Below are 27,451 nucleotides of genomic sequence, written 5' to 3'. Positions count from 1 at the left end.
CTTTGCATAATATCAATCGAGTGGTGGGAGGAAACTGGTTTATACCAATCAGGAGTAATGCAATAGATGGGGTCAGTACAACCTTGGTTTTAGACAAATTCTGTACAATCAATTCAACCTCTTTACAGTAATCGTGTAGGAGTGGACATGACCAAAGGGTATGCAGCAAGGTACCTCTACACCAACAGGCATGCCCACACAGCAGTGAGGAGGAGGGTAATATGGAATGTAATCAAGATGGAGTAAGATATCAATGCAGCCTTGATTTGATCGCTGCTTCCAGGTGAGAGACACAGGTTAAAGCCTTCCAGGCCCATATGAAGGACTGAATCCACCCAGTATGGGATATCGTGCATACAAGTTCAGATTTCCATGCTCTATATTGGGCATATGTAGATAAGGAATCTGTTGATTCCAGGAAACCATACATTGGTCGCAATCCCTTTTATTGTAGACGAAGGTGCAGAAATGCTTTGGTGTTTTAGTACCATTTTGCATGACTATGAGACTGGAGAAAATGTCTGATTTGTAAATATTAATGAAAATCCTTTCTAGTGATAGAAAACAAGTTGCTTAGTCTCTCAAATGGACTCACTATGTTTCCATTATATAATTGGTGAATAAACTGTAAGCCACCTGTGACCCAGTGTGTCAGAAATAACTAAGGAAATAAGTTGCAAAGGTGTATCACGTGGGTAGCTAGATCTGGGAGTGCCCATCGTGGAATGTAGGGTGGACCAGCATTTGAGACCAGCCAAAGTCAGTGGTGTGATACCAGTGAGAAATGCGAGATTCCATGGGTGTATGAGAAGAAGGGACTGAAGTGAAGTTAGTTTTCAATGGTGTTGTTCTAGTTGTAGCCAATGTGTATTAAAGGGGTTATACAGGAAAAAATGTCAACTGGCTCCAGAAAGTTAAACAGATTTGTAAATTACTTCTATTAAAAAATCTTAATCCTTTCCGTACTCATGAGCTGCTGAATTTGAATTGTTCTTTTCTGTCTAAGTGCTCTCTGATGACACGTGTCTCGGGAACCGCCCATTTTAGAAGCAAATCCCCATAGCAAACCTCTTCCACTCTGTGCAGTTCCCGAGACAAGCAGAGATGTCAGCAGAGAGCACTGTTGCCAGACAGAAAACAACAACTCAACTTAAGCAGCTGATAATTTTTGAAAGGATTAAGATTTTTTTAATGGAAGTAATTTACAAATCTGTTTTCTGGAGCCAGTTGATATATAAAAAAGTTTTTTCCTGGAATACCCCTTTAAGACCTGGAGACATATGCTTTTAAATGAGAGGAAACCATCGCTACATAGTATTTATGAAAATCGGGTTCCCCCCTCTGTCTCTATGTCTGGTAAATAATTTAAAGGAAAAAAATCACTGATATATAGATAAATTATAGCTAGCTTGAACTAACAAATCAAAATCTCCAATAGCTAAAATATCTTACTTTTATTACAAATAGCATATTACAGAATACAGTATATAAATCCCCATAAAAACAGTAATTCACAGTCAATACATAAGGTGCGATATTTGTAGGGACAATCCCCAATATTACATCCTAACCCGACACGTTTCCCCGTAACTGGGTAATTTACAGTAACATACGGTTCATCAGGGGTAAAAAGATGGTTGTGGTCGCTTTAGAGCAAAAAGTTATATGTGAGCAGCATATAAAACATATAGGCAACAAATAAAGCAAGTACATAGATAAACATTACTAGACTCTGCTTATATAAGATATAATCAAATGGTCTGTTCGGGTTTTGGAGCTGCAGACCGCAGTGATGTATCCTCAGACCTTCATTATTGTCTCAATATAGTCAAAGTTGTCAGAGTATGTTTCTTTCTATAGCTGACCTCAAGGATATATAGAGTGTACTCAAAACATATCCTCCAGGGATGCCACTACAGTCGTGTAGACACATAAAGATACAGCCATCCAACTAGAGAGCGGAGCTATAGATCAGAACTGTCATTGATAGGGGCTAAACGATATATGGTATCAACCAGCCACACTCAGATAACAATCTCCTCCATACCTAGTCCCGCTGCTGACCGTCACATAAACTTATTACAGCGACCACTTAAGCACATGACCACTGCTGCTGATGCCGAGGGATGATGGAGCAGTGGTCACCAGGAGCAGTGGTCATGTGCTTAAGTGGTCGCTGTCATAAGTTTATGTGACGGCCAGCAGCTGGACTAGGTATGGAGGAGATTGTTATCTGAGTGTGGCTGGTTGATACCATATATCGTTTAGCCCCTATCAATGACAGTTCTGATCTATAGCTCCGCTTTCTAGTTGGATGGCTGTATCTTTATGTGTCTACACGACTGTAGTGGCATCCCTGGAGGATATGTTTTGAGTAAACTCTATATATCCTTGAGGTCAGCTATAGAAAGAAACATACTCTGACTACTGTGACTAAATTGAGACAATAATGAAGGTCTGAGGATACATCACTGCGGTGTGCAGCTCCAAAACCCGAACAGACCATTTGATTATCTCTTATATAAGCAGAGTCTAGTAATGTTTATCTATGTACTTGCTTTATTTGTTGCCTATATGTTTTATAAGCTGCTCACATATAACTTTTTGCTCTAAAGCGACCACAACCATCTTTTTACCCCTGATGAACCGTATGTTACTGTAAATTACCCAGTTACGGGGAAATGTGTCGGGTTAGGATGTAATATTGGGGATTGTCCCTACAAATATCGCACCTTGTGTATTGAATGTGAATTACTGTTATTATGGGGATTTATATACTGCATTCTTTAATATGCTATTTGTAATAAAAGGAAGATATTTTAGCTATTGGAGATTTTGATTTGTTAATTTAAAGGAAACCCTCCTTTTCCAAATAAAAGCAGATAGCATAGAGTGAGTACTTTAAAAAAAAATAAAGTAAAAATTCAATAGGTAGCATTCGATATAAATAAAGTAATTTTGGAAGCACCATCATTTTGAAAGAGGCAATGTGGCCCTGCCAGGACACCTCAAATTTCCCAAGGGCCTCCAGCTCTCTCTGAAACTCGGCAAGAAATGGGAGATAATTAGAGATGAACGAACTTTTAAGAATTCGAATCGGCAGCAAGAGTAGACACTAGGCCTTCACAATCCCTAAGATTATAAAATAAGTTCTGAAATTTAAACCAAAGATTTTGGGTAGCTAGTGCTACCATAACAAAATTTTTATTCCCAGACCCAGGCCCAGCAGCATCAGTAAACCATATATTGCCTGAATGACACAGCCTGGAGTTGGCTGAAGCATGAGGAGACCATATAGTGTCTGAATGGCACAGCCTGGAGTTGGCCGAAGCATGAGCAGACACTAGGCCTTCACAATCCCTAAGATTATAAAATTAATTCTGAAATTTAAAACAGAAGATTTTCGTTAGCTAGTGCTATCATAGCAAACTTTTTATTTCCAGACCCAGGCCCAGCAGCATCAGTAAACCATGTATTGGCTGAATGACACAGCCTGGAGTTGGCTGAAGCGTGAGGAGACCACAGGGCTTCACAATCCTTAAAACAAAAAGAGGAAGTTTGAGATTTAAACTGAAAATTTTGGGTAGCTAGGGGTACAATAACAAAAGATTTTATTCCCAGACCCAGGCCGAGCAGCATCAGTAAACTGTATATTGCCTGAATGACACAGCTTGCAGTTGAGGAGACCATTGAAATATAAGAATTTTAAATAGAAATTTAAGATTTTGAAATTGAGGATTTTGAAATGGAACTCCCAAGTTTTAACCCCTTAAGGACCAGGCCATTTTACACCTTAGGACCAGAGCATTTTTGAACATCTGACCACTGTCACTTTAAACATTAATAACTCTGGGATGCTTTTACCTATCATTCTGATTCTGAGACTGTTTTTTCGTGACATATTCTACTTTATGTTATTGGTAAAATTTTGTCAATACTTGCATCGTTTCTTAGTGAAAAATTCCAAAATTTGATGAAAAAAATCGAAAATTTTGCATTTTTCTAACTTTGAAGCTCTCTGCTTGTAAGGAAAATGGATATTCCAAATAAGTTTTTTTTATTCACATATACAATATGTCCACTTTATGTTTGTATCATAAAATTGACAAGTTTTTACTCTTGGAAGACACCAGAGGGCTTCAAAGTTCAGCAGCAAATATCCAATTTTTCACAAATTTTCCAAAATCAATTTTTCAGGGACCAGTTCAGGATTGAAGTGGATTTGAAGGGTCTTCATCTTAGAAATACCCCACAAATGACCACATTATAAAAACTGCACCCCTCAAAGTATTCAAAATGACATTCAGTAAGTGTTTTAACCCTTTAGGTGTTTCACAGGAATAGCAGCAAAGTGAAGGAGAAAATTCACAATCTTCATTTTTTACACTCGCATGTTCTTGTAGACCCAATTTTTGATTTTTTACAAGGGGTAAAAGGAGAAAATGTATACTTGTATTTGTAGCCCAATTTCTCTCAAGTAAGCACATACCTCATATGTCTATGTAAAGTGTTCGGCGGGTGCAGTAGAGGGCTCAGAAGCGAAGGAGCGACAAGGGGATTTTGGAGAGTACGTTTTTCTGAAATGGTTTTTGGGGGGCATGTTGCATTTAGGAAGCGCCTATGGTGCCAGAACAGGAAAAAAAAAAACACATGGCATACCATTTTGGAAACTAGACCCCTTGAGGAACTTAATACCCCACAGGGGTTTCCTGACTTTTGCATATGTAAAAAAAAAAAAAATTCACTAAAATGTGTGTTTCCCCCCCAAATTTCACATTTTTTGCAAGGGTTAATAGCAAAAAATATCCCCCCAAAATTTGTAACCCCATCTCTTCTGAGTATGGAGGTACCCCATAAGTTGACCTGAAGCGCACTACGGGCGAACTACAATGCTCAGAAGAGAAGGAGTCATATTTGGCTTTTTGAGAGCAAATTTTGCTCGGGGGGCATGACGCATTTAGGAAGTGCCTATGGTGCCAGGACAGCAAAATAACCCCCACATGGCATACCATTTTGGAAACTAGACCCCTTGAGGAACATAACAAGGGGTACAGTGAGCATTTACCCCCCACTGGTGTCTGTCAGATCTTTGGAACAGTGGGCTGTACAAAATTTTTAATTTGCACATCCCACTGTTCCAAAGATCTGTCAGACACCAGTGAGGTGTAAATTCTCACTGCACCCCTCATTACATTCCGTGAGGGGTGTAGTTTCCGAAATGGCGTCACATGTGGGGTTTTGTTTTTTTTGCGTTTGTCAAAACCGCTGTAACAATCAGCCATCCCTATGCAAATCACCTCAAATGTACATGGTGCACTCTCCCTTCTGGGCCTTGTTGTGCGCCCCCAGAGCACTTTGCGCCCACATATGGGGTATCTCCATAGTGGGGAGAAATTGCATTGCATTTTTCCCTTTTACCTCTTGTCAAAATAAAAAATATAGGGCAACACCAGCATGTTAGTGTAAAAAACTTTATTTTTTTACACTAACATGCTAGTGTAGACCCCAATGTTTCCCAACCAGTGTGCCTCCAGTTGTTGCAAAACCACTCCCAAACATTCTCAGGCATGCTGGAAGTAGTGGTTCGGCAACATCTTTAGAGCCAGATGTTGCCAAACTACAACTCCCAGCATGCTTGGAGTTGTAGTTTTGCAACATCTGGAGGACTACAGTTTGCAGACCACTAATACAGTGGTTTCCAATCTGTGCCCTTTCAGATGTTGCAAAACTACAACTCCCAGTATGCCAAAACTGTCCAGGCATGCTGGGAGTTGTAGTTCTGCAACATCTGAAGGGCCAGATGTTACAGAACTACAACTCCCAGCATGCCTGGACAGTAAGGGAATGGCATGCTGGAGATGTGTAGTTTTGCAACATCTGGAAGGGCACAGTGGTCCCAAAACTGCGGACCTCCAGATGTTGCAAAACTGCAACTCCCAGCATGCCCAGACGCCAAGGGCTGTCTGGGCATGCTGGGAGTTGTAGTATACAGAGTCCCAATACAGCAATGCATGTCGCTTTACAACGACGTGCATTGCTGTAAAGGGCCCGACCACGGCTGAAGATCCACTCACCTGTCGCCGCTGCCGTCGTCTTCATCGCCTGGGATCCAGGTCTTCAGGGATGAGGTAAGTACCGGGGCCAGGCCCCAGCACTCCCCCGTCCCCCGCCGCATCCTCCGGTCTTCCTCCCGTCCTCTCCGGACTTCCAGGGGCCGGGCAGGGCGGGAGGAAGTAACCGCCCCCCCCCCCCCCCCCTGCAATAGGTCGGTTAGCTAACCGACGGATCGCAGGGGATAGGAGGAGGTGGCAGGCTTGCCACCTCGCTCCTAGCCTCCAGCATCGTCCTGGCTGTCTGTGACAACCGGGATCATGCAAAATTAACGCGCGGTCGGGTCCCAGAGACCCGATCAGCCCGGTATCGCCGCAGATCGCAAGGGCGATTTCCCTACATGGCCCCCCTCGGCGTTTGCCCGGATGCCTGCTGAAGGATTTCAGCAGGCATCCGGTTCCGATCTCTGCCCGGTGCGCGACAGGGACCGGAAAATGCCATGACATCCTGGGACGTCATTGGTCCTTAAGGCCCAGGGTGCCATGACGTCCCAGGACGTCATTGGTCCTTAAGTGGTTAATGTCCTGGGCCCCGGCGTGTGGGTACAAACGACCAAATCTAACAAGCAGTCACATGGCAGCACAATGACAGAGCCTGGAGGTGGCATCAGTAGGAGGAGACCATATAGTGGCTGAATGGCACAGCCTGGAGTTGGCTGAAGCATGAGGAGACCATACAGTGTCTAAATGGCACAGCCTGGACTTGGCGGCAGATGAGGAGACAATAGGCCCTCACAATCTCTAAGAATAAAATATGAATTTTGAAATTTCCATTGAAGATGTATGGTACCTACTGCTACCATAAACATAAATAGGTAATGTCTAAGGCCCAGCAGCATCACTAAACCATGTAGTTGCTATATGATACATACAGGAGCAGGCAGCAGCATGAGCACACAAGAGGGGTTCACAACCCCTAACATTAAAAGGTGAATGTTGAAATCTCTATTGAAGATGCATGTTAGCTAGTGCTACTATCCAAAAATTTAAAGCCCAAGCCCAGCAGCATCACTAAACCATGTAGTTGCTGAATGACACAGACAGGAGCAGTCAGCAGCAGGAGTACATAAGAGCGTGTCATAACCCCTAAGATTGAAAGATCAATGTTGAAATCTCTATTGGAGAGGTATGTTACCTCGTGCTATCATCAAAGAATTTAAGGCCCAAGCCCAGCAGCATCACTAAGCACAGTAGTTCCTGAAACACACAACCTGGAGAAGGCATCAGCATGAGTTTACATGAGGGCTTCACAACCCCTAACATTAAAATGTTAATGTTAATGTTGAAATCTGTATAGCAGATGTATGTTAGTTAGTGCTAACATCAAAAATTTTAGGCACAGGCCCAGCAGCATCACTAAACCATATAGTTTCTGGAACACACAGCCTGGATCAGGCGGCAGCAGAAGTACACAAGAGGGCTTAATAACCCCTAACATTAAAAGGTGAATATTAAAATCTGTATAGAAGATGTATGTTAGCTAGTGCTAACATCAAAACATTTTAGGCACAGGCCCAGCAGCATTAGTAAGCCATGTAGTTCCTGAAACACACAGCCTGGATCAGGCAGCAGGATTCATACATAAGAGGGCTTCACAACCCCTAACATTAAAAGATCGATGTTGAAAATTTCTATTGAGAGTGTATGTTTGCTAGTGCTACCATAAAAAAAATGTAGGTAATATCCAAGACAGTCCCAGCAGCATCAGAAAACAATATATTGGCTGAATGACACAGCTTGGAGGTGGGGAAAGCATAAGGAGCCCATATAGTGTCTGAATGGTACAGCTTGGAGGTGGCCAAAGCATGAGGAGACCATATAGAGGCTGAATGGCACAGCCTGGAGTTGGCAGAAGCATAAGGAGACAAAATAGTGGCTTAATGAAACAGCCTGGAGGTGGCAGCAGCAGTCCTGAAAGTGATCCAGTGACAGAGTGGTGCGCTGGGTGGCAATACCAGTACCCGGTGATGAAGGTGGCTGGAATGTTTGTAACTGGGGAGCAGTGCCTTAAATCGGTTTGGCACTTTTCATATTTGTGAAGTGTTGGTTTGGCACCATGGTCAATCTACTCTGATGCCTCAGGCACTGGTGGGTGGAAATCCTGGCTCATCCATGCCTGATTCATCTTCACAAAGGTCAGTCTCTCCACATTTTTCATGGAAAGATGAGTTCTCCTTGGGGTGACTATGGCCCCCGCCGCACTAATCACCCGCTTTGATGGCACACTACTGGTTGGGCAGGACAGCTTTTCCTGGGCAAACTCTGCTAGTTGCGGCCATAAATCAAGTTTGGCTGCCTAGAAGTCCAGCGGATCTTCAAGGTTTGTTGGCATTGCCATGTCATGTCATGTATGCCACCACCTGCTGGTTCAGGTCCTGCTCCATGTCTACCTGCTGCTGATGAGTTGCTTCACTATGCGGGTGAAGAAAGGTACTCATCAGCGACTGTAGAATGGTACTGCTCCTGCCACCCCATCCCTCCCCAGCAGTGGAAGGTGAGCGCAGAGGGCCCCCCCGAGTAAGACCTGCTAGCGGATGTACAATTACGCCGCTAGGCATCAGCCACTATGTAGGATTTCTCTGTAGTAGGTCAGTTTGACCTCCCTCTCAGTGGGTGTAAAAAAAGCCACATTTTGTGCCGGTAGCGAGGGTCCAATAAGGTGGAGAGCCAGAACTCATCCCGCTGCCGAATGTTGACAATTCGGCGGTCACTACGCAAACAACTGAGCATGCATTGTGCCATTTGTGCAAGTGACTTCGAGGGATTCCCTGCCTCGATCTCCACTGCATACTGCCATGGTGTGTCTGGGTCCTTTGTCTCGCCTTCCTCATAACCACTAGCTCCTCTAGTTGATCATGCTCCTCCTCTCCTGTCAGATGACTAGAAACACGCCCATCTCATGAAACCTAAACTGTGCTCCACTGTGCCCCTCATCCTCCTCCAGCTCAACCCCCACAGGGCTCATGTGGCCGTGAGATGTAGGCGCAACGTCTCCATTGCCCTTACCAGCCATTGTTTCCATCACATGTTGTAGGAAATGAAGCAGTGGAATGACGTTGTTCATCCCGTAATCCTGGTGACTTACAAATAATGTGGCTTCCTCAAAGGGCCTGAGCAAACGGCAGGTGTCACGTATGAGCTGCCATTGGTTCACATTGAAGTTACACAGGAGAGTACCCTTATCATCAAGAAATCGGTGATGGCTTTTCTCTGTTCATACAGTCTGTCTAACATAAAAGGGGGAGAAGCAGGAGCATCTGTAGCGACAGAAGGAGGGTATGACCCATAGTTCCCTTCGGCTGAGGTGCTGGAGCCTTGGCTGGCTGAAAGAGGGAACGGCGTGCCACTGGGTGATGCAGCAGGCTGGGCCACTACATCGGAGCCACGGTTCTCTCAGGCCGCTTTATGGTGGTGAAGCATATGTTGACGCAGGGCCGCGGTGCCAACATTGGGACCATGGCCACGCTTCACCTTCTGCCAACGTATCTTGCATGTGGCTATGTGAACCTCCTCCGGATGCTTGATAAAAAAAACTGCCACACCGCCGAGTAGCTGATTTTTCCACCAACAGTCTGCACTAATTGACTGCTACTGCCGCCATTTCCGGGAACCCTTGTTCCATTACCTCCTGGGAAGGTAGGCTGCCACGAAGCAGGTGGTCTTCCCTGGGCAAGTTTAGCTCCAGAATTTCCACTTCTGCCACCACGCTGACTGCCAACCATGCAACAACCTTGCTGGTTCAGCTGCTGCCTCATGGGCAACCTGCAACTCTCTTCTCCTGATGATGATGAAGCCCCTTCTGCACCCGGCTCTCAAATACGATCAGCTTCATCATCATCATCATCATCAACAAGTGTCTGCAAGTCACTGATGTCCTCCTCAGGTTCCTCAACAGTGTCTGCTTCAGGACCCTGAACCCTGGCAACACCGCCTCCCACATCACTCTCCTCATCACTACTTGCCCACCTCCACTTCTTGGCTGGGCAGTAGCTGCTGACTGTCCTCTATTAGATCGTCCTCAGTGAATAGTGGAGCTGAACCTACAGCATAAGATACTACTGTAGGAGAGGGAACAGCATAGGACAGAGGCAATGGGAGGACAGGAACTGCTCTCCGGCCATGCCAACTGAGGGTTGTGTCTGAGGAACCCACCAACTGTTTACTGGGGGTGTCAGATGTCACTTGTGATGAAGTGGATGACCGTGTTAACCAATCGACGATGGCAGATGGGTTGCTGGTCGCTAGCTGATAACGGCCTCTCACTTCGACTCCTGCTGCCACTAGCCCCTAGTCTGCTGTGACCTCTGCCTGAAGGATTTAGGCCTCTGCCACTAGTGTTGCTCGCGAATATTCGCAATTCGAATATTATTCGCGAATATCGCATATTCGCGAATTCGCGAATTTCGCGAATATAGCGCTATATATTCGTAATTACGAATATTCGTTTTTTTTTTTTTTTGTTTTTTTTCTTCACAGTACACATCACAGTGATCATCCCTCTCTGCTTCCAGCTTGTGTGGTGTAAAGAAGGCTGTAATACTACTGTGTGAGACTGGCGTGCGAAAATTAGCATATGCGTAAATTCGCATATGCGAAAATTAGTGTATGCTAATGTTCGCATATGCGAATTTACGCGTGTGTTAATTTTGTATATGTCAATATTCACCTATGCTAATTTTCGCATATGCGAATATTCGCATATGCGAAAATAAAACGAGAATATAACGAATATGCGAATATTCGCGAATATATGACGAATATTCGTCCATATATTCGCGAATATTCGCGAATTCGAATATGGCCTATGCCGCTCAACACTATCTGCCACTCCTCTGTGCACGTCCTGGCACTTCTCTGCCTGACATACTTAGTGCATTTATGAGGTGAGTACAATATGCTTCACTACGCTTAAAACAGTATTTGTGGTCGGTGCTCATTAGCGACGCGTTCCTACCTAACCTCCCCTCTGAACCTAACAGGCAGTCAGGGGTGTGCCATATACTGCCGCGTATAGGTACACCTGAAATAAATAGAGGGCATACCTGGAACTATCAAGCTGCTGAGATAAATTGAAGGGAGGGTTCTGGGTGGGCGTAACCGGATGCGCAGCGTGCCGGAAAGACGCTGCCGCAGGTTATATAGTGAGAAAACCCTGCCCCTCCCACAAATACAGGCTAACTGCGTTAGCCTTAACACTTGTGGTCGGTGCTCATTAGCGACGCGTTCCTACCTAACCTCCCCTCTGAACCTAACAGGCAGTCAGGGGTGTGCCATATACTGCCGCGTATAGGTACACCTGAAATAAATAGAGGGCAAAACTTCATTATGATAAACAAAAGCGCTTTATTAACACAACCATGTTTACAAAACCAATGACTGAAAGGCTTGGGCCATTTCGGATTTTGGATTGGGGATGTAGCGCATGTAGGCGCTGGATCTCCAACGACCCAGCTTGCGGATTACATGCGCTGGGATATCCTGACGTGAAGCCGCGGATGCTGCCCCACTGCGCAGCGAGTGTCCTGAAAAGACAGACGGATCCCCGCCTGAAATCTTTATCAACCCGCGTATCTGCTTGACAAACTGCGCCGTGGTTAGCACGATACCCCTAAACAATAATAATGGATCCGTTTTCATGTCGCCATGACGTGAGGCAACCAAGTCGTTCAGAACTCGTACTGGGCACCACCTGTGTGAGGTAGCGAAATACTCGATAGAGATGACTTGTCCGGGCAAGGACGTCTTTGTACTGCATAGCTCGAGAACGTAATGATCGGTACACCAGTGAAGTTGACCCAACTTCATACCTGCATCACTAACTGACCTGACGGTAAACTCCCCTGGTCTTAAGAAGCCATAGTAGCCCAAGAACAGGGCTGCCTTCAGACAAATACTGTCCTTGGGACCTAACGGGTGTCTGTCTAGGGTATCGGCCAGTGACTTAAAGAGATCGGCGGACAATGGTTGCCGAGTCGGGGGTTTGACCCCTTGGCTCCTCTGAATACCCTTCAATGCGGCCTTGATAGCATGGGAAGAAAATAAAGAGTCTATGCCAGGATGTGAAAGTGTGATAAAGTGCTGGATCCCTGATAAATATAACTTGATGGTGTTGTGTGCCAGGTGAAGAGCAGAGTGGCAAAATCCAATGAAACTTAAAAGGAATGGGGTAGAGTGAAGATCTCCATCGGGGTGCAAGTTACAGAACCTAAGATAAGTGCCCCATGCAGTGTTATACACCCTTTGCGTGTTGGGAGACAGAGACTTGCAGATGAGTTGCTTAGCCACCAACAGATAGGTTTCTAATCCAAGGTCAGTTCTTGCGGATCGGGTACCGGGTACCCCTCTGGATCTGCCTCTGGCATTACCTGAAAAAAGAGAGGCAGATTATGTCGAGACAAGGCGTCTGCGGCTGTGTTCCTGACTCCTTGGATGTGTGAACTAGTGAAATGAAAATGATGATGTAAAGAGATCCATACCAGCCTTCTCGCTAATGACATAATGACTGGAGACTTGGACCTGCCTTTCCCTAATATCTCAACTGTGGCCATATTGTCACATATGAATACAACCGTTTTCTTACACCACAAGTGACCCCATGTTTTGGCGGCAGCGACAATCGGATATAACTCGAAAAGTGCTGAGTTAGTCGTGAACCCAGGAGACTGACGTATTACAGGGGGCCAAACATCGGCTAGCCACCTGTTCCCCCATATAGCGGCAAACCCGATTGAGGATGACGCATCTGACAAGATGAGCGGGGACTGGTTATCTACCCCTGGAACAAAAAACGACGCACCGTTCCAATCTGCTAGAAAGGATTGCCACATGACTAAATCAGCCTTCGCATGTTCGTCTAAAACGATCACGTCCCCCTGGCCGGGTACTGAGGACATTAGCTGTAATAACCTGGAAACAAACGATCTCCCCTGGGGCATAACCCTCATAGCAAAATTGAGCATCCCAAGGAGAGATTGTAGTTCCACTTTCGTGATTCTAGGAGACCTGAGAGTATTATGAATGATACTCCTGATGCGGGCCAATTTGTCCTCTGGTAGTTTTGCCATCATTGCCTGTGTGTCAAGAATTATGCCTAAAAAGGTAAGCGACTTGCTAGGACCCTCTACTTTCTTAGAAGACACTGGAACCTTCATCTGCTCGAAAGCGGCCAGAAGAACGCTCAAGTCTCTTGGAGTGTCAGTATTCCTCTCTATCAGCAGGAAGTCATCCAAGTAATGGATGACATGTGTGCAATCCAACCTGTGCTGGAGGATCCAATGCAAAGCTTGCGCAAATTTGTCAAAAATCCACGGACTACTTCGGGACCCGAAGGTCAGTTTTACTGCAAAAAAATATAGGTCACGCCATTTGAGCCCGTGCCACTTCCAAAGTTCGGGGTGGATGGGAAGAAGTTTAAAGGCGTCTGCTATATCTGCCTTAGAAAGCCAAGAGTTACCTCCCATACTAAGGATGACTGCGATAGCCTCGTCAATTGATGCGTACTTAAGGGCAAATTCCTCGGCAGGGATGAGTGAGTTTAAGCTAGGGGTGGATGAAGAGTGAGGCGAGGACAAATCGTAAATCAAGCGATTTTTATTGCTGAATTTCCCTACCACCAAGCCAATAGGGCTAATCCTCCATACATCAAAAGGGGGGGTGACGAAAGGCCCAATAACAAAACCTTTATCCACCTCGCACTTAATTAACTGGTCTACCGTTCCGGGATCTCGCAAGGCTGATCTCAAGTTATCACATTCAAAGCTAACCCCGGGGAGAGTGATAAACCCCGTATGGAACCCCTCTAGCAGACCCTGCATTAGGTATGAAACAAATTGCCTATCCGGGTGATCTTGCAGAAACGACTGCAAGGATGCAACCTCCACCACTGTTAGTCATGCCTTGGACTTTTGCGGGCATGCACTCTTAGGGTGTGCCCGGTAACAGACTGCACACACGTGAAGGAGTCTGCATTGATGGTAATTGCAGATAGCATAGTTATAATTGTTGCAGATCTGTGATTTCCCTAAGTATCTAATGGGTCTGCCCAGCTTGTCGGTAAGAGCAGAAGCTTTGGGTCCCCTAGGGGCAACAGAGGAGGAGGAAGTCCCTGGAGTGGCCTCATTCAATGTCTCACTGACACTGCTACACCATTCCGTTGTGTGGGCAATTGATTGACACCTTGCGCAGACCGGGGCCTTGAGACCCGCAAAGTGGTTACAGAATATTTCAGTGTCGATCAAGGCCCAATTCATGGTGTACCCAAATTGTGCTAGAGCTGCTGCTGCCTTCGCAGAAAAAGACTTGTGGTAATCATAGAAGGTGTTTCCACCGTACTTATGCGACAATTCAGTCACCTTGTATAAATACATGTCTAGTTCCTCCCTTCTCTGTGGTTTTACTGAACAGATGATGTCCCTGTATATGGCGAAAGCCATACTAAACTCCGCGAGGGACAACTTCCTACCTAATCTTGCGTCTTTCGCTTTAAGTATCACTGACACATCCCCGCAAGCGATCGTTTTGTTTTCTATGATGTCGTGAGTGGCAATGAGGAGAGATGCCAGATTGACATCCTTACCCTCAATGATGTCTTTTTTCAGGTTTGCCGGGATAAAGTGTGAAGGGGCCACGTTAGGAATCACTGTGTTGAGACCTACGGGTCCCAGCGTAGACTGTTGTTGGACTGTCGGGACTGCTGGCAGCGGAGCAACGCTAGCTCTATTCTCCAAGTTGTCTATCCTGGAGGACAGGGAGTTCACCAGAGTATGCAGTTGCATTATAGACGTATTAAGAGTCTGCATAGACACCATCCCAGTACTGGAGCCCGCCTGATCACTAGGCCCCGCCTGGTCTGACATCAATAACCGGTATAGTTCCGCCTTACGAGCAGTGGCCGGGAATGGGATGCCCCTACGCACAAGCTCCGCTGTCAATTTCGGGATGGTCCAGCTACGGAGGGACGGGATGCTACCGTGCTCCGATGTTCTAGCCGTGTTGTCAAGCAAGGAACCTGTGTCTTCGATTTCCGAAGCGTGCGACATCCTAGCAAAAATTACACAATTACCAAAAAGAAAAATCTGCACCATAACCAACCAGCGCTGTCAACTACCATGCCCCTAACAACCAGGCGTACTAACAAGAATCGAGATGACTTACCCTAATAGACTGTCAGCAACCTAACAGGGAAAAACACGGTGAGGTCTGAAGCCGTGACAGACCTCTGCAAATTTGTGACATAGTGCCAAGGTGCAACCATACATACCAGTGACTAGTGACACGTGGCCAGCCCTCGGGAGCCCAAGGACGTGTTGGGCTGGTGCCGGCTAACGCAAACGATTTTTTACCCAAAGTCGTGATGGGTAAATGAAACAAAAACATATATCTACCTGTATCCCAGCTGACTAACAACCCCACCTGGAAAGATATAAAATATGTGACAACCGTTCAATGCTAATGCTCACTCCAGCCTCCAGCGGCTGATGACTGGCTTACTTACACGACTAACGCCCTTGCTCCAAAAATTGATGGAAGGTGATACGATGCTGATCCAATCCTTAGCTTGGAACCTGACCTGTGAAGTAATAACAGCTACTCAAAACCAGCACCCAAAGCAGACCCTACCTATCAGAACCGCACTCACCTGAAACCTGAATTATGCAGATTGCTCCGACAGTAGAATGTCCGTACTGAAAATACCGTGGGCAGATATGCACCTAGCAACCAATGACAAACAGAATAAATAGTTAACACCCCAAAAGTAAACCACATCAACAATTGGGACGAGAACCCAAAGACGTGTTGGGTAACCCATATACCCCTACCTGAGCATGAAAACAGATGCTGGGAACACCAATATGATATATCGCTTGCTGCCGCCCAACTGCCGCTTGTGACACTATGACTGCCAACCTTAAAACAGCACAAATAACAACATGACGTTATGCTACATGGATAGCTGGCTAACATTACCGCTGCAAAATTGCTGCATAGCGACTGCTTACCTATACCTAAAATTGCTTATGTCACCACAGATCCTGCACCTCGAGAACCTGCCGGCCGCTACACGCCGAAACTGCTGGGTACCTTGCAGACAAGGATTAATTAATTGAATACGTCGAACCTGCAAGCTGACTGACTCCAGATTGCCAAGTTGTTGCAGACTAGAACCTACCTGAATGATCACGAATCTATCGCGGGCCTAACAGCGTAATGTAGCCACAACCACTTGACCGACACCTTAAACTAAGAAAACAACAATAAGACGTGCTTGCTAACTTACCTCTACCTAAAATTGAAACCAAATCAACCTGTATATGAACTGCGTGACAAACCTACGTGTGTCCCGAAAATAAAGGAACTTTAAACGATGTGGCCCCCATGTAAGCGCATGTATGTACCTGAATTTAGCGTGCGTGCGGGCGAAAGCAGCGTAGCCCACTGCCTCTAACTGGAGGATTACCATATGCATGCGAGTTTATACTATACAGAGTGAACATGACAATTACCATGAGTGCATTACCATCAAGGTGCAAGGTGAAAATCGTGGGGTACCGTGTGATATGCCAGGAAGTGGATGCTATATCTATTGCCGTATAAACTATGACTAACATATCCTATGCATGACACTAGTGAAAACAAAACATCTACTGAGCGAATGGGGTATACCTATATGCACACTGAATCAACGCCACCTGATGTCACCTGTATTGACTGTGCCGGGGACAAGGTTGCAGAGGCTGTCTAGAGGTATATCTACAAGCCGTGATATATGCTACAAATGCAATCTAATGGTCGTGACTGGATGTGATGCGGGCCCAACAGTGACGTGGATTGACATACCAGCTTGATCGATGTAACCCACTGGTAGTGCCTAGTGGTAGAAATTGGGAGCTGCGGTAACATGCGCAAAAAGTGAATCATATAGTGACATGGGGAGGGCGAGTGAACCTCCCCCCCTAAGCCGCAGCCTGGACTGGGTTGACAATATGCTGAGGTCAGAAAGTAATTGGTACGAAACAACATAATGCCCACCTATAATAAAACGCTGTATGACATAAACTACCTTACAACATTAAAGTATTCTTTTTTTTTTTTTTTTCCAGGACTAGCATACAACACAGGGGAGGGGGCATGAACCCCCTCACCTCACTGGTCCCCCCCTCAATTGTTGAGGGTGATGACCAATAACCCAGCCCTGATACAGTCTAGCAGTGCCCAGCAGTACAACAATGTCTGTAACAAGTGGAAAACAACCAAAACCTTAACCCCTTGTGCCCCCCAGCCGGGGGGGGGGGGGGTTTAAGAGAGACGGGGGTAAAAGGAGGTAGGGTCAGCGTGCACCTGCCTGGCCTGTGACTTCGTGGGGCCAGATATCTTACGCCCCCCCGCTACCTGTATCCCAGGATGCTGCGAAAGGAGGTAGGGTTAACGTGCCCCTGCCTGGCCCGACCTCGTGGGACCATAGATCCTACCCCGGCCCCCCCGCCGCCAGTACCCCCGGACGCTGCGAGCGGAGGTGGGGTCGGCGTGTCCGTGGGGCCAGAGATCCCGCCCCCCCCCCCCCCGCTACCGGTACCCCGAACGTTGCGGACGGCGCCGCTCAACAGAATATTGAAAATCATGCTGCCATCGATCTCGGATCCAGCCTAACTACTTACCGGGCCCCGGGGCACCACTGCGCCCCGCCGGGACCGCTGGACCCGAGATCAAGGCAGCACACTTACCCCGCTGGATGCCGCTGCCCACGCTGGCCGCCGCTTTCCACGCTGGACGCTGTTCCTGTCAGCTGACTGCTGACGTCACGTAACCGGATGCGCAGCGTGCCGGAAAGACGCTGCCGCAGGTTATATAGTGAGAAAACCCCGCCCCTCCCACAAATACAGGCTAACTGCGTTAGCCTTAACACTTGTCTAGAACAGCAGAAGGTGTGCACTTTTGGCTGTCCTTTCACAGTATCTATGCCTATGACAGATTAACAGGAGCAAAATAGTACACTACGTAGATGTAGGTATGTGGTATGCACTGAGGGCGGAAAAATGCTCTACAGTACACTTACCAGCCATTGAGTAATTTTGCCTGGACTTTCACAGTATGTAGGCCCTTGACAGATTAACAGGTAAAAAATACCACAGTACTTAGATGTACATATGCGGTACTTATGAGGGCAGAAAAATGCATTACAATGCGCCTAAAACTCTGTATTTTTGTAAAACACCAGCTGGTGATTACTTTTGTCTGTCCTTTCACAGTATGTAGGCCCTACACAGATTAACAGGTAAAAAAAATAGTACACTACTTAGATGTACGTATGCGGTATGCACTTATGAGGGCAAAAAAATGCGCTACAATGACCCTAAAAGCTCTGTAATTTTTTTTTTAACACCAGCCGGTGATTATTTTTGCCTGTCCTTTGACAGTATGTAGGCCCTTGACAGATTAACAGTACAAAATAGTACACTACTTAGATGTACGTATGCGGTGTGCACTGATGAGGGCAGAAAAATGTGCTACAGTACCCTTAAAAAACACCAGCGGAACAGTGCTGCAGCCAAAAAAAGCTGTCTACTAAACACAAAATTGCACTCTATCACAGACTATTTAGAATGGACTGCTGTGTATTATACCGTCTACAGAGTATTATAACCAGAAGATGATTTTTTGTGGAACAAAGACACTGAATTGTGCTGAAAAATTATTCCTGTCTCCTCTGCTTAAGTTTATGAAGTTGAGGCAGCTTGTTGAAATGTTTGAGGGAAAACACAGCTATGAGCACCTCTCTGTAATATTGTGTCAAAGAAAGTGACTGGGAGGTTAATGCCTGCAGCTGCAATAAAAATCCTTTTCAGTGAAAAAAACAATGCTCTCCGTCCACTAGAACGCTGATGTGACTAGGAAGATGGTAAACGCTGCTGGAATGCGATTTTTTCTGCTGTAACACACACACAGACTATCCGACCTTTCACTCTGCAGTGTAATGAATGAAGTGGCTGGCCGCAATATAGCTGCCGATTATATAAAGCTGTGACATCACAGGGATGACTGGCTGCTGATAGGCTGCATCCTTCATGTGATTCAGGGTCATACCGCCTTCTTCCCTTCCCGCCTTCCCATCGTCCCTTGCCCCATGTACTGACATGTGAATCTGCCATTTTAGATGCCCTGGAGTCTGGAACACTGTAAAATGGAGATTAATGAAGCGATACGCGTGATAGAATTGCAGCGATATTCGCATTCGTTGCGAATCGAATATTTCCTGAAATTCATAACGAATTTGGGTTCGTCAGCTTCGATTCACTCATTTCTAGAGATAATTCATTGAATACAGCTTAGTGTAAGAAGAAGGGATCTTAATGCCCAAATATGTGACACTATCCTTTTGCCAGTCAAGGGGATAATGGACTTTAAGAGTTTCAATTGCGTGTTGGTCTAAATGAATAGGCAAGATTTGTGACTTAGTAGTATTCCATTTGTAGTAGGGCACTCCACTGAACTGGTCTAATAAGTTCCGGGCACCTGCTAGTTACAGCTCCGGTTCAGTTAACGTTAGGAGGACATCGTCTGCATACAAGGAGAAAAGATGACTTCGCTCACTTACATGTACCCCCTTGATATCCACATGAGATCTCTCCGTGCACAATGTAAATATAAGCGTGAAAGTGGACAGCCCTGGCAGGTGCCATTGAAATCTAGAGGACAAGACCACAATTCATGTTCACATTCAACATTTTTGCCCTGAGACCACAATCTTGTTTCACATTCCATATATGGTCTTGTTCAGAACCGGACTGGCAATTCTGGTAAATTCCATATGGGGAAGTGTCCTCTGTGGGCCACTATTCTTATCTTTCCTGTCACTGAATCCTGGTCTGTGTTTTTATTTTCCATGATTTGCACAAAATCACTATATTTTTGCTGCAATTTTGCACAAATAATGGCAAAAACTACACAACCCATCAGCAACTAGAAGCATTACTTAAAGGGGTACTCCTTTGGAAAACTTTTTTTTTTTTTTTTAAATCAACTGGTGCCAGAAACTTAAACAAACTTGTAAATTACTTCTATTAAGAAATCTTAATCCTTCCTGTACTTATAAGGATGCTCCACAGGAAGTTCCTTTCTTTTTGAATTTCCTTTCTGTCTGACCACAGTGCTCTCTGCTGACACCTCTATTTTTGGAACTGTCTGGAACAAGATAGGTTTGCTATGGGGATTTTCTCCTGCTCTGGACAGTTCCTAAAATGGACAGAGGTGTCAGCAGAGAGCACTGTGGTCAGAGAGAAAGGAAATTCAAAAAGAAAGGAACTTCCTGTGGATTATACAGCAGCTGATATGTACTGGAGGATTAAGATTTTTTAATAGAAGTCATTTACAAATTTGTTTAACTTTCTGGCACTAGCTGATTTTAAGGTCCTAGAGCTAGCTAAAGCAGCATAGGTGGTCTGTGAGGGATTAGGGCATGGGGACATGTGTCGGGAGGGGGGGGGGAAGAAAAAAGCCTATCATGGCTATGTACAAATAGAGTAAAATAGTGCAATGTATATAAGGCCAATAGGGAGGAAACTTTTAAAACATTCAATCCCTTCTCGAAAAAACACTTTTTTTTGTCTGCTTAATAAGGTATACAGTATACTTTAAGATGTTTGAGGATATGAAGCAGTATGATATAAGAAACCTTGTTGTACTAAGGCTATGTGTCATGAATCTGTGTCCTAACTTTCTATCATAATAGAACCCACAATGCAGTGGCACAATGGACACCACATGGACGTAATGGACTCCATTGACTTACATTCATGTAGTGCTATTTTTGTCATTTAATGAGATAGAATCAGCAATGTAAACAGAGCCTGAACATCAGCCATCCCTTACTACAGAAACACAAGCATGCACTGTCAAGTATTTATGTTCCTCCTAGATCATGCTCAAGCATGAACAAGTTCTAGAAGAACACTAAGAGAAGTAATGTTCTCAAATGTACAATTTAAGAAGTATTCTGTCTTACCAGATTCCATGGAAATACACTTAAATTTTCTTGCAAATCAGAAATGGAAGAACAATCTTACGTCCTCAGTTCAGCCTGACGGGTGTGACTTGTTTTCTAGGAAGTGCTTTCTGGTCTGCTTTACCTTTTTTTTTTTCTATAGGCAGGACAAGTATGTAATGTTCTTTCTTGTGTGTGTTAAGCCTCCTTGTTCCTTGAAGAGATATCAGTTATCTTGTGTGTGCACCTTATTTATGACCTTGTTCTTTGACCTCTGGAAGTTTACTATACTGTGTATACAACAATGCCACACAGAACAGCTGAATAAGCAATACCCTCCTAAGAAACTGGAAACTTGTTTTACTTCTTTATATAGTTTCACTGTTTCAGCAGAGCCTTAAGCAACTTTTTAGCAACACTAAATGTTGGTAGATATATTTGTAACAAATAAAGGTTCTAGCTTGAAGACCAGAAATGTTGTGTCTGTATATGGCGCAAAATCCCAGGCCGACACAATGACCATTGACCAGACCTAACATCATCATCAATATTCTTGTAAATAAAATAGTAATAAATAATAGAAATGTAGTATTAAAGCAAATGTATAGTGATATACACTTTTTACCTTTAATGGGCGGTTTTCCCTTTTGGGATATGCTGTGATAGGCAGGAAGTAAAGAAAAACCTGACATCCTCTGTCCAGTTTGTCTCCTCCCCATTTCCCTGTCAAACATTAACACAGGTAAGACAACTTCCTATGATAGGGGTACCCCTAAATAAATCATATAGAAGGAGATTTCTCAAGGGATTTAGAGGTTTTTTTTGCTTACAAAAGTCGCCCAAAAAGTCAAAGCGCGTAAGCAACTTTTCGTGCGACTTTTGTGGGTAAGCAAAAAATACCAATCAGCCTTACCTAAGCAATTTTCAGTTTTCACTTTGCAGTGGTCAAGAACTTATCAAGTGCGAAAGTCATACGTAAGCAAAATACAAAAAATGGGTGAAAAAAGTGGTAAAAATGTTTTAATAAACACACATCTATATCTATAAAACTCAATGTGTATGTGTGTATGTTTCAGCATCACGTCCAAACGGCTAAAGATATTAACATGAAACTTGGTACACATGTTACTTATATGTCAACAACAATTAAAGGATAGGTAATTTAACCCTTACCCACCCCCATTTGCCAGGGTTGGGGTTTTTGTTTAAAGTCCCATACTTGGTCACATGTTACTTATATGTCCACATAAAGTATAGGATAGTTAATTTAACCCTTAAAGGGGTACTCCGGTGAAAAACTTTTTTTTTTTAAATAACTGGTGCCAGAAAGTTAAACAGATTTGTAAATTACTACTATTAAAACATCTTAATCGTTCCTGTACTTATTAGCTGCTGAATACTACAGCGGAAATTATTTTCTTTTTGGAACACAGAACTGTCTGCTGACATCACGAGCACAGTGCTCTCTGCTGACATCTCTGTCCATTTTATGAACTGTTCAGAACAGCATATGTTTGCTATAGGGATTTCCTTTTACCCTGGACAGTTCCTAAACTGTACAGAGATGTCAGCAGAGAGCACTGTGCTCATGATGTCAGCAGACAGCTCTGTGTTTCAAACGGAATAGAATTTCCACTGTAGTACTCAGCAGCTAATAAGTACAGGAAGGATTAAGATTTTTTAATAGAAGTAATTTACAAATCTGTTTAACTTTCTGGCACCAGTTGATTAACAAAAAAAAAAAAAAGGTTTTCACCGGAGTACCCCTTTAACCCCTTAAGGACTCAGGGTTTTTCCGTTTTTGCACTTTCGTTTTTTCCTCCTTACCTTTTAAAAATCATAACCCTTTAAATTTTCCACCTAAAAATCCATATTATGGCTTATTTTTTGTGTCGCCAATTCTACTTTGCAGTGACATTAGTCATTTTACCCAAAAATGCATGGCGAAACGGAAAAAAAAATCATTGTGCGACAAAATCGAAAAAAAAACGCCATTTTGTAACTTTTGGGGGCTTCCGTTTCTATGCAGTGCATATTTCGGTAAAAATTACACCTTATCATTATTCTGTAGGTCCATACGGTTAAAATGATACCCTACTTATATAGGTTTGATTTTGTCGCACTTCTGGAAAAAATCCTAACTACATGCAGGAAAATTTATACGTTTAAAAATGTCATCTTCTGACCCCTATAACTTTTTTATTTTTCCACGTACGGGGCGGTATGAGGACTCATTTTTTGCGCCGTGATCTGAAGTTTTTATTGGTATGATTTTTGTTTTGATCTGACTTTTTAATCACTTTTTATAAATTTTTTAATGTTATAAAAAGTTACCAAAATACGCTTTTTTGGACTTTGGAATTTTTTTGCGCGTACGCCATTGACCGTACGGCTTAATTAATGATATATTTTTATAGTTCGGACATTTACGCACGCGACGATACCACATATGTTTATTTTTATTTTTTTTACACTTTTATTTTTTTTATGGGAAAAGGGGGGTGATTCAAACTTTTATTAGGGAAGGGGTTATATGACCTTTATTAACACATTTTTTTTACTTTTTTTTTTGCAGTGTTATAGGTCCCATAGGGACCTATAACACTGCACACACTGATCTCTCATCCTGATCACAGGCGTGTATTAACACGCCTGTGATCAGCATTATCGGCGCTTGACTGCTCCTGCCTGGATCTCAGGCACGGAGCAGTCATTCGTCGATCGCACACCGAGGAGGCAGGTAAGAACCCTCCCGGTGTCCGATCAGCTGTTCGGGACGCCGCGATTTCACCGCGGCGGTCCCGAACAGCCCATCTGAGCAGCCGGGATACTTTCAGTTTCACTTTAGAAGCGGCGGTCAGCTTTGACCGCCGCTTCTAAAGGGTTAATACCGCACATCGCCGCGATCGGCGATGTGTGGTATTAGCCGCGGGTCCCGGCCGTTGATTAGCGCAGGGACCCACGCAATATGATGCGGGATGCGGCGCGATCCCGCTTCATATCGCGGGAGCTGGCGCAGGACGTATATTTACGTCCTGCGTCGTTAAGGGGTTAACTCACATTTGTGAGGGTTGGGGTTTTAATTTAAAGTACCATGCAAATCAATGGGAAATGTATGTTTCCACATAACTTCCATACGGCTGGACATATTTTCAGCTTACAATATATTCCTCACAAATCAGTCCCACCTGAGGATAGGATATGAGGATGGAACATAAGGACAGGATATGAGTTCGGGATAGGATGACGGGATATGAGGATGGGATATAAGGTCATTATATGAGGATGGGCCATGAGGTCGGGATATGAGGACGGGACATGAGGTCGGGATATGAGGTCGGGATATGCAAACGGGATATGGGGTTGGGCTATGAGGACAGGATATGGGGTTGGGCTATGAGGACGGGATATGGGGTTGGGCTATGAGGACGGAATATGAGGTCTGGATATGAGGACAGGATATGAGGTCGAGATAGGACGATGGGAAAGGAGGTCAAGATATGAGGTCACAATATGAGGACGGGATATGAGGTTGGGCTATGAGGGATTAAATTGGGTTAAAGGTGCCGCTAAAACATAACTTTTAATTAGTTACTGGATAAAATTCACCAAAAATCAATACGTGGAGAAACTGCCACCAAAAAAAGAAAATCACACGCATGCTATACGCAGCCCGTTCTGCACATTCACAGTGTGTCCGTTAAATATGTGAACACAGATACACACTGTGATATCATAAAGCAGTAGTATAAATATATATATATATATATATATATATATATCACATCCCCTGTAGACCATTAGCCCGACGCATTTCTGCTTATGTTATTAGTTATTATAAACCAAGCATCATCAGGGGCAACAAATAAAGGGGGGGAAGGGGGTATCAATATAAACAGAGACCACACACTATTATTAAACCAAAACAGCCGTTTCCAATATATGTATAGTAAATCAAAGTAATAATAATACTCATCCTATGTGGCAATTTAGTGTCTCCCCCGCAGTTAAGCATCCACCGGTTTAAACAGACCTGAAAGGAAAATATAATATACAGTTCAGGCTTACAAATCAGTTGGATCTTACCCCTCCTGTAGTTCTAGAAGAGGCATATATACTCACTGAATGGGGAACACTACACACATACGGCCGCCTAGAGAGATAGAGCGGGATGCGCCGGTTACTTACATCACAAAGATATGATGCCTTAAGCAAGGGAAAGTAATCCATTATACTTACGCAGACACTCAGTTAAGAAGAATTAAATCATCCTGCAGTGGCAGGAGATCCCGTACCATAACGGGACTGCGCTCTCTGTATGTGCGCGCCGGCGTCTTTTTCAAAGCCACAGCACTTCCTGGATCCGTCATGTGACAGTGCCCCACGTGACGCGAACGGGGGGTGTGGCACAGCTATGGAGCTCCTAGTGGACCAAGATAGTGACGGCGAGCGCCGTGCTTACTGATAGTAAGTATACTGAATCTGGCTTATAGTTGGTCTTTAGAGGAGAACACCCCGGAGTACATCCAAGCATTAGACACTGTGACTGAAGACATTCACATATAGCTCTCATTTATATTTACAATAGTTCCAACAGATTGAATCAGTTTATATCATTATATATATGTATGTATATCTCTATATCTTAGAGAAGAGTAGCAGAAAATAGTTTTTATGCTTATTTATTATATTGTTATAAAGTTTTTCTGTATTTTTAGTAATATATATCCTGACAGTATAGTCTGGATATTTTAGCTAAACTGGTTGGTGGGGGCACTGCGCCAGGTCAGGAGCAGGGCACGGGCTGGGAGAAATGCAATGGTATATACTATTAATTGAAAGGTGTACAACAACTATACAGAAACTATAAAGGGGTGACCAATGTTGACGAAGTTCCTATCATAGAAATGTGGGACTGGGGTATATATTGGGCCTATGGACACCTATACTATCCCTAGAATTCCCTAACTCGGGCCTTAAGCCTAAACGGCATGGATGCCCTAATAAGGGCGGTACCGTACACAAGAACCTCCAATAGTGCCTTTTTATTCCCCTAATCCAGGGGTGTGACTAGACAATCGGTCCACTAGATCCGTCACTAACTACCTATGACACCTCTATGGGATAACTATCGTCAGGTCACCACTGAGGTCACAAGGACTTATAGGAAAGGAGCATAAGATAGTTGTTCATTTAGCCCACCTGGGGATAGTGTACCCAGACAAAAAATCCAACGGCTTTCATGTTGTAAAAGCAGTCTGTCCACGTCCCCTTCTCTTGGGGAGGGTGTTATTCTCTCCACGCCTACAAATGTTAATGCCTTGATGTCTCCTTGATGTAATAAGTTAATATGCTGTGCAATCGGTGTATCCCTTTTGTGGCGCACATCTCCCAAATGCTCCAATATCCTACACCTGAACTCACGCAGCGTCTTGCCCACATAGGATAAGTTGCAGCTACAAGTAGCTACATAAATGATATTCTTAGAGGTACAGTTGATGAACTTAGTAATTTTGTATTCGGTTCCTGACTTGCCATCCTTAAACCATTTTGTTTTTTTGACATTATCACAGGCCTTACAGTGCCAGCAACGATAGCATCCAGGAGTGGACAATGTCTGTAGCCAATTAGTTCTTATTTGTGGCTTCAAATGGGACTGGACCAAGGTGTCCCCCAGACTCTCCTAAACGTAATTGCGGGTCTCTCCCAAACCACATCCACCAGGTCGCCATCAAGTTTGAGTACACTCCAATAGTGATTAATGATATTTTTGATTTCTTTGGAGTGCCCATCATATGTCCCAATAATCCTTAAAGGCTGGGGTGTGTCAACGCTGCATTTTGGTCTCAGGAGCTGTGATCGGTCCTGACCCAAAGCATAGCGATATGCTGACCGTAGTGTGTAGTGTTGGGATATGAGGACAGGATATGGGGTTGGGCTATGAGGAGTGGATATGAGGACAGGATATGAGATCAAGATAGGAGGTCAGAATATGAGGATGGGATATGAGATCGAGATAGGAGGTCGGAATATGAGGATGGGATATGAGGTCAAGATATGAGGACGGAATGTGAGGTTGAGATATGAGGACAGGATATGAGGACAGGACAGGATAGGAAGTTGGCATATGACAAAAATATATGAGGATGATATATGAAGTCAAAAGCTTCCTCCTTTGATAATGAGGACGGGATATGAGGTTGAGATATGAGGATGGGATATGAAGATGGGATAGGAAGTCGGGTTATGAGGTCGAGTTATGAGGATGGGATATAAGGATGAGATATGAGGTCGGGATATGAGGTTGAGATATGAGGACGGGATATGGGGACGGAATATGGGGTTGGGATATGGCAACAATATA

At 44.3% G+C, this 27,451-nt stretch overlaps 1 protein-coding gene across 2 annotated transcripts in view; it reads right to left on the bottom strand.

Moving 5' to 3' along the window:
- The window catches only part of LOC130307705 (cytochrome P450 1A1-like), a 37,892-nt gene extending 12,771 nt beyond the window's left edge, over positions 1–25,121 (bottom strand). The window contains exons 1-2 of one of the 2 annotated variants that reach the window (XM_056552187.1): positions 25,060–25,121; positions 21,713–21,810 (exon numbers count right to left, since the gene is read on the bottom strand). In XM_056552187.1, coding sequence (XP_056408162.1) covers positions 21,713–21,806 — 94 coding nt within the window. In that variant the 5' untranslated portion in view covers positions 21,807–21,810; positions 25,060–25,121. Of the gene's footprint in view, positions 1–21,108; positions 21,250–21,712; positions 21,811–25,059 lie in introns of those variants that run through there. The other variant, XM_056552188.1, reaches the window with a different exon arrangement.
- Between the last annotated feature and the right edge of the window lie 2,330 nt (positions 25,122–27,451).

Source organism: Hyla sarda, chromosome 1, assembly GCF_029499605.1.
Source record: "Hyla sarda isolate aHylSar1 chromosome 1, aHylSar1.hap1, whole genome shotgun sequence".
Taxonomy (NCBI): domain Eukaryota; kingdom Metazoa; phylum Chordata; class Amphibia; order Anura; family Hylidae; genus Hyla; species Hyla sarda.
This window is presented reverse-complemented; position numbering and strand designations above follow the sequence as displayed.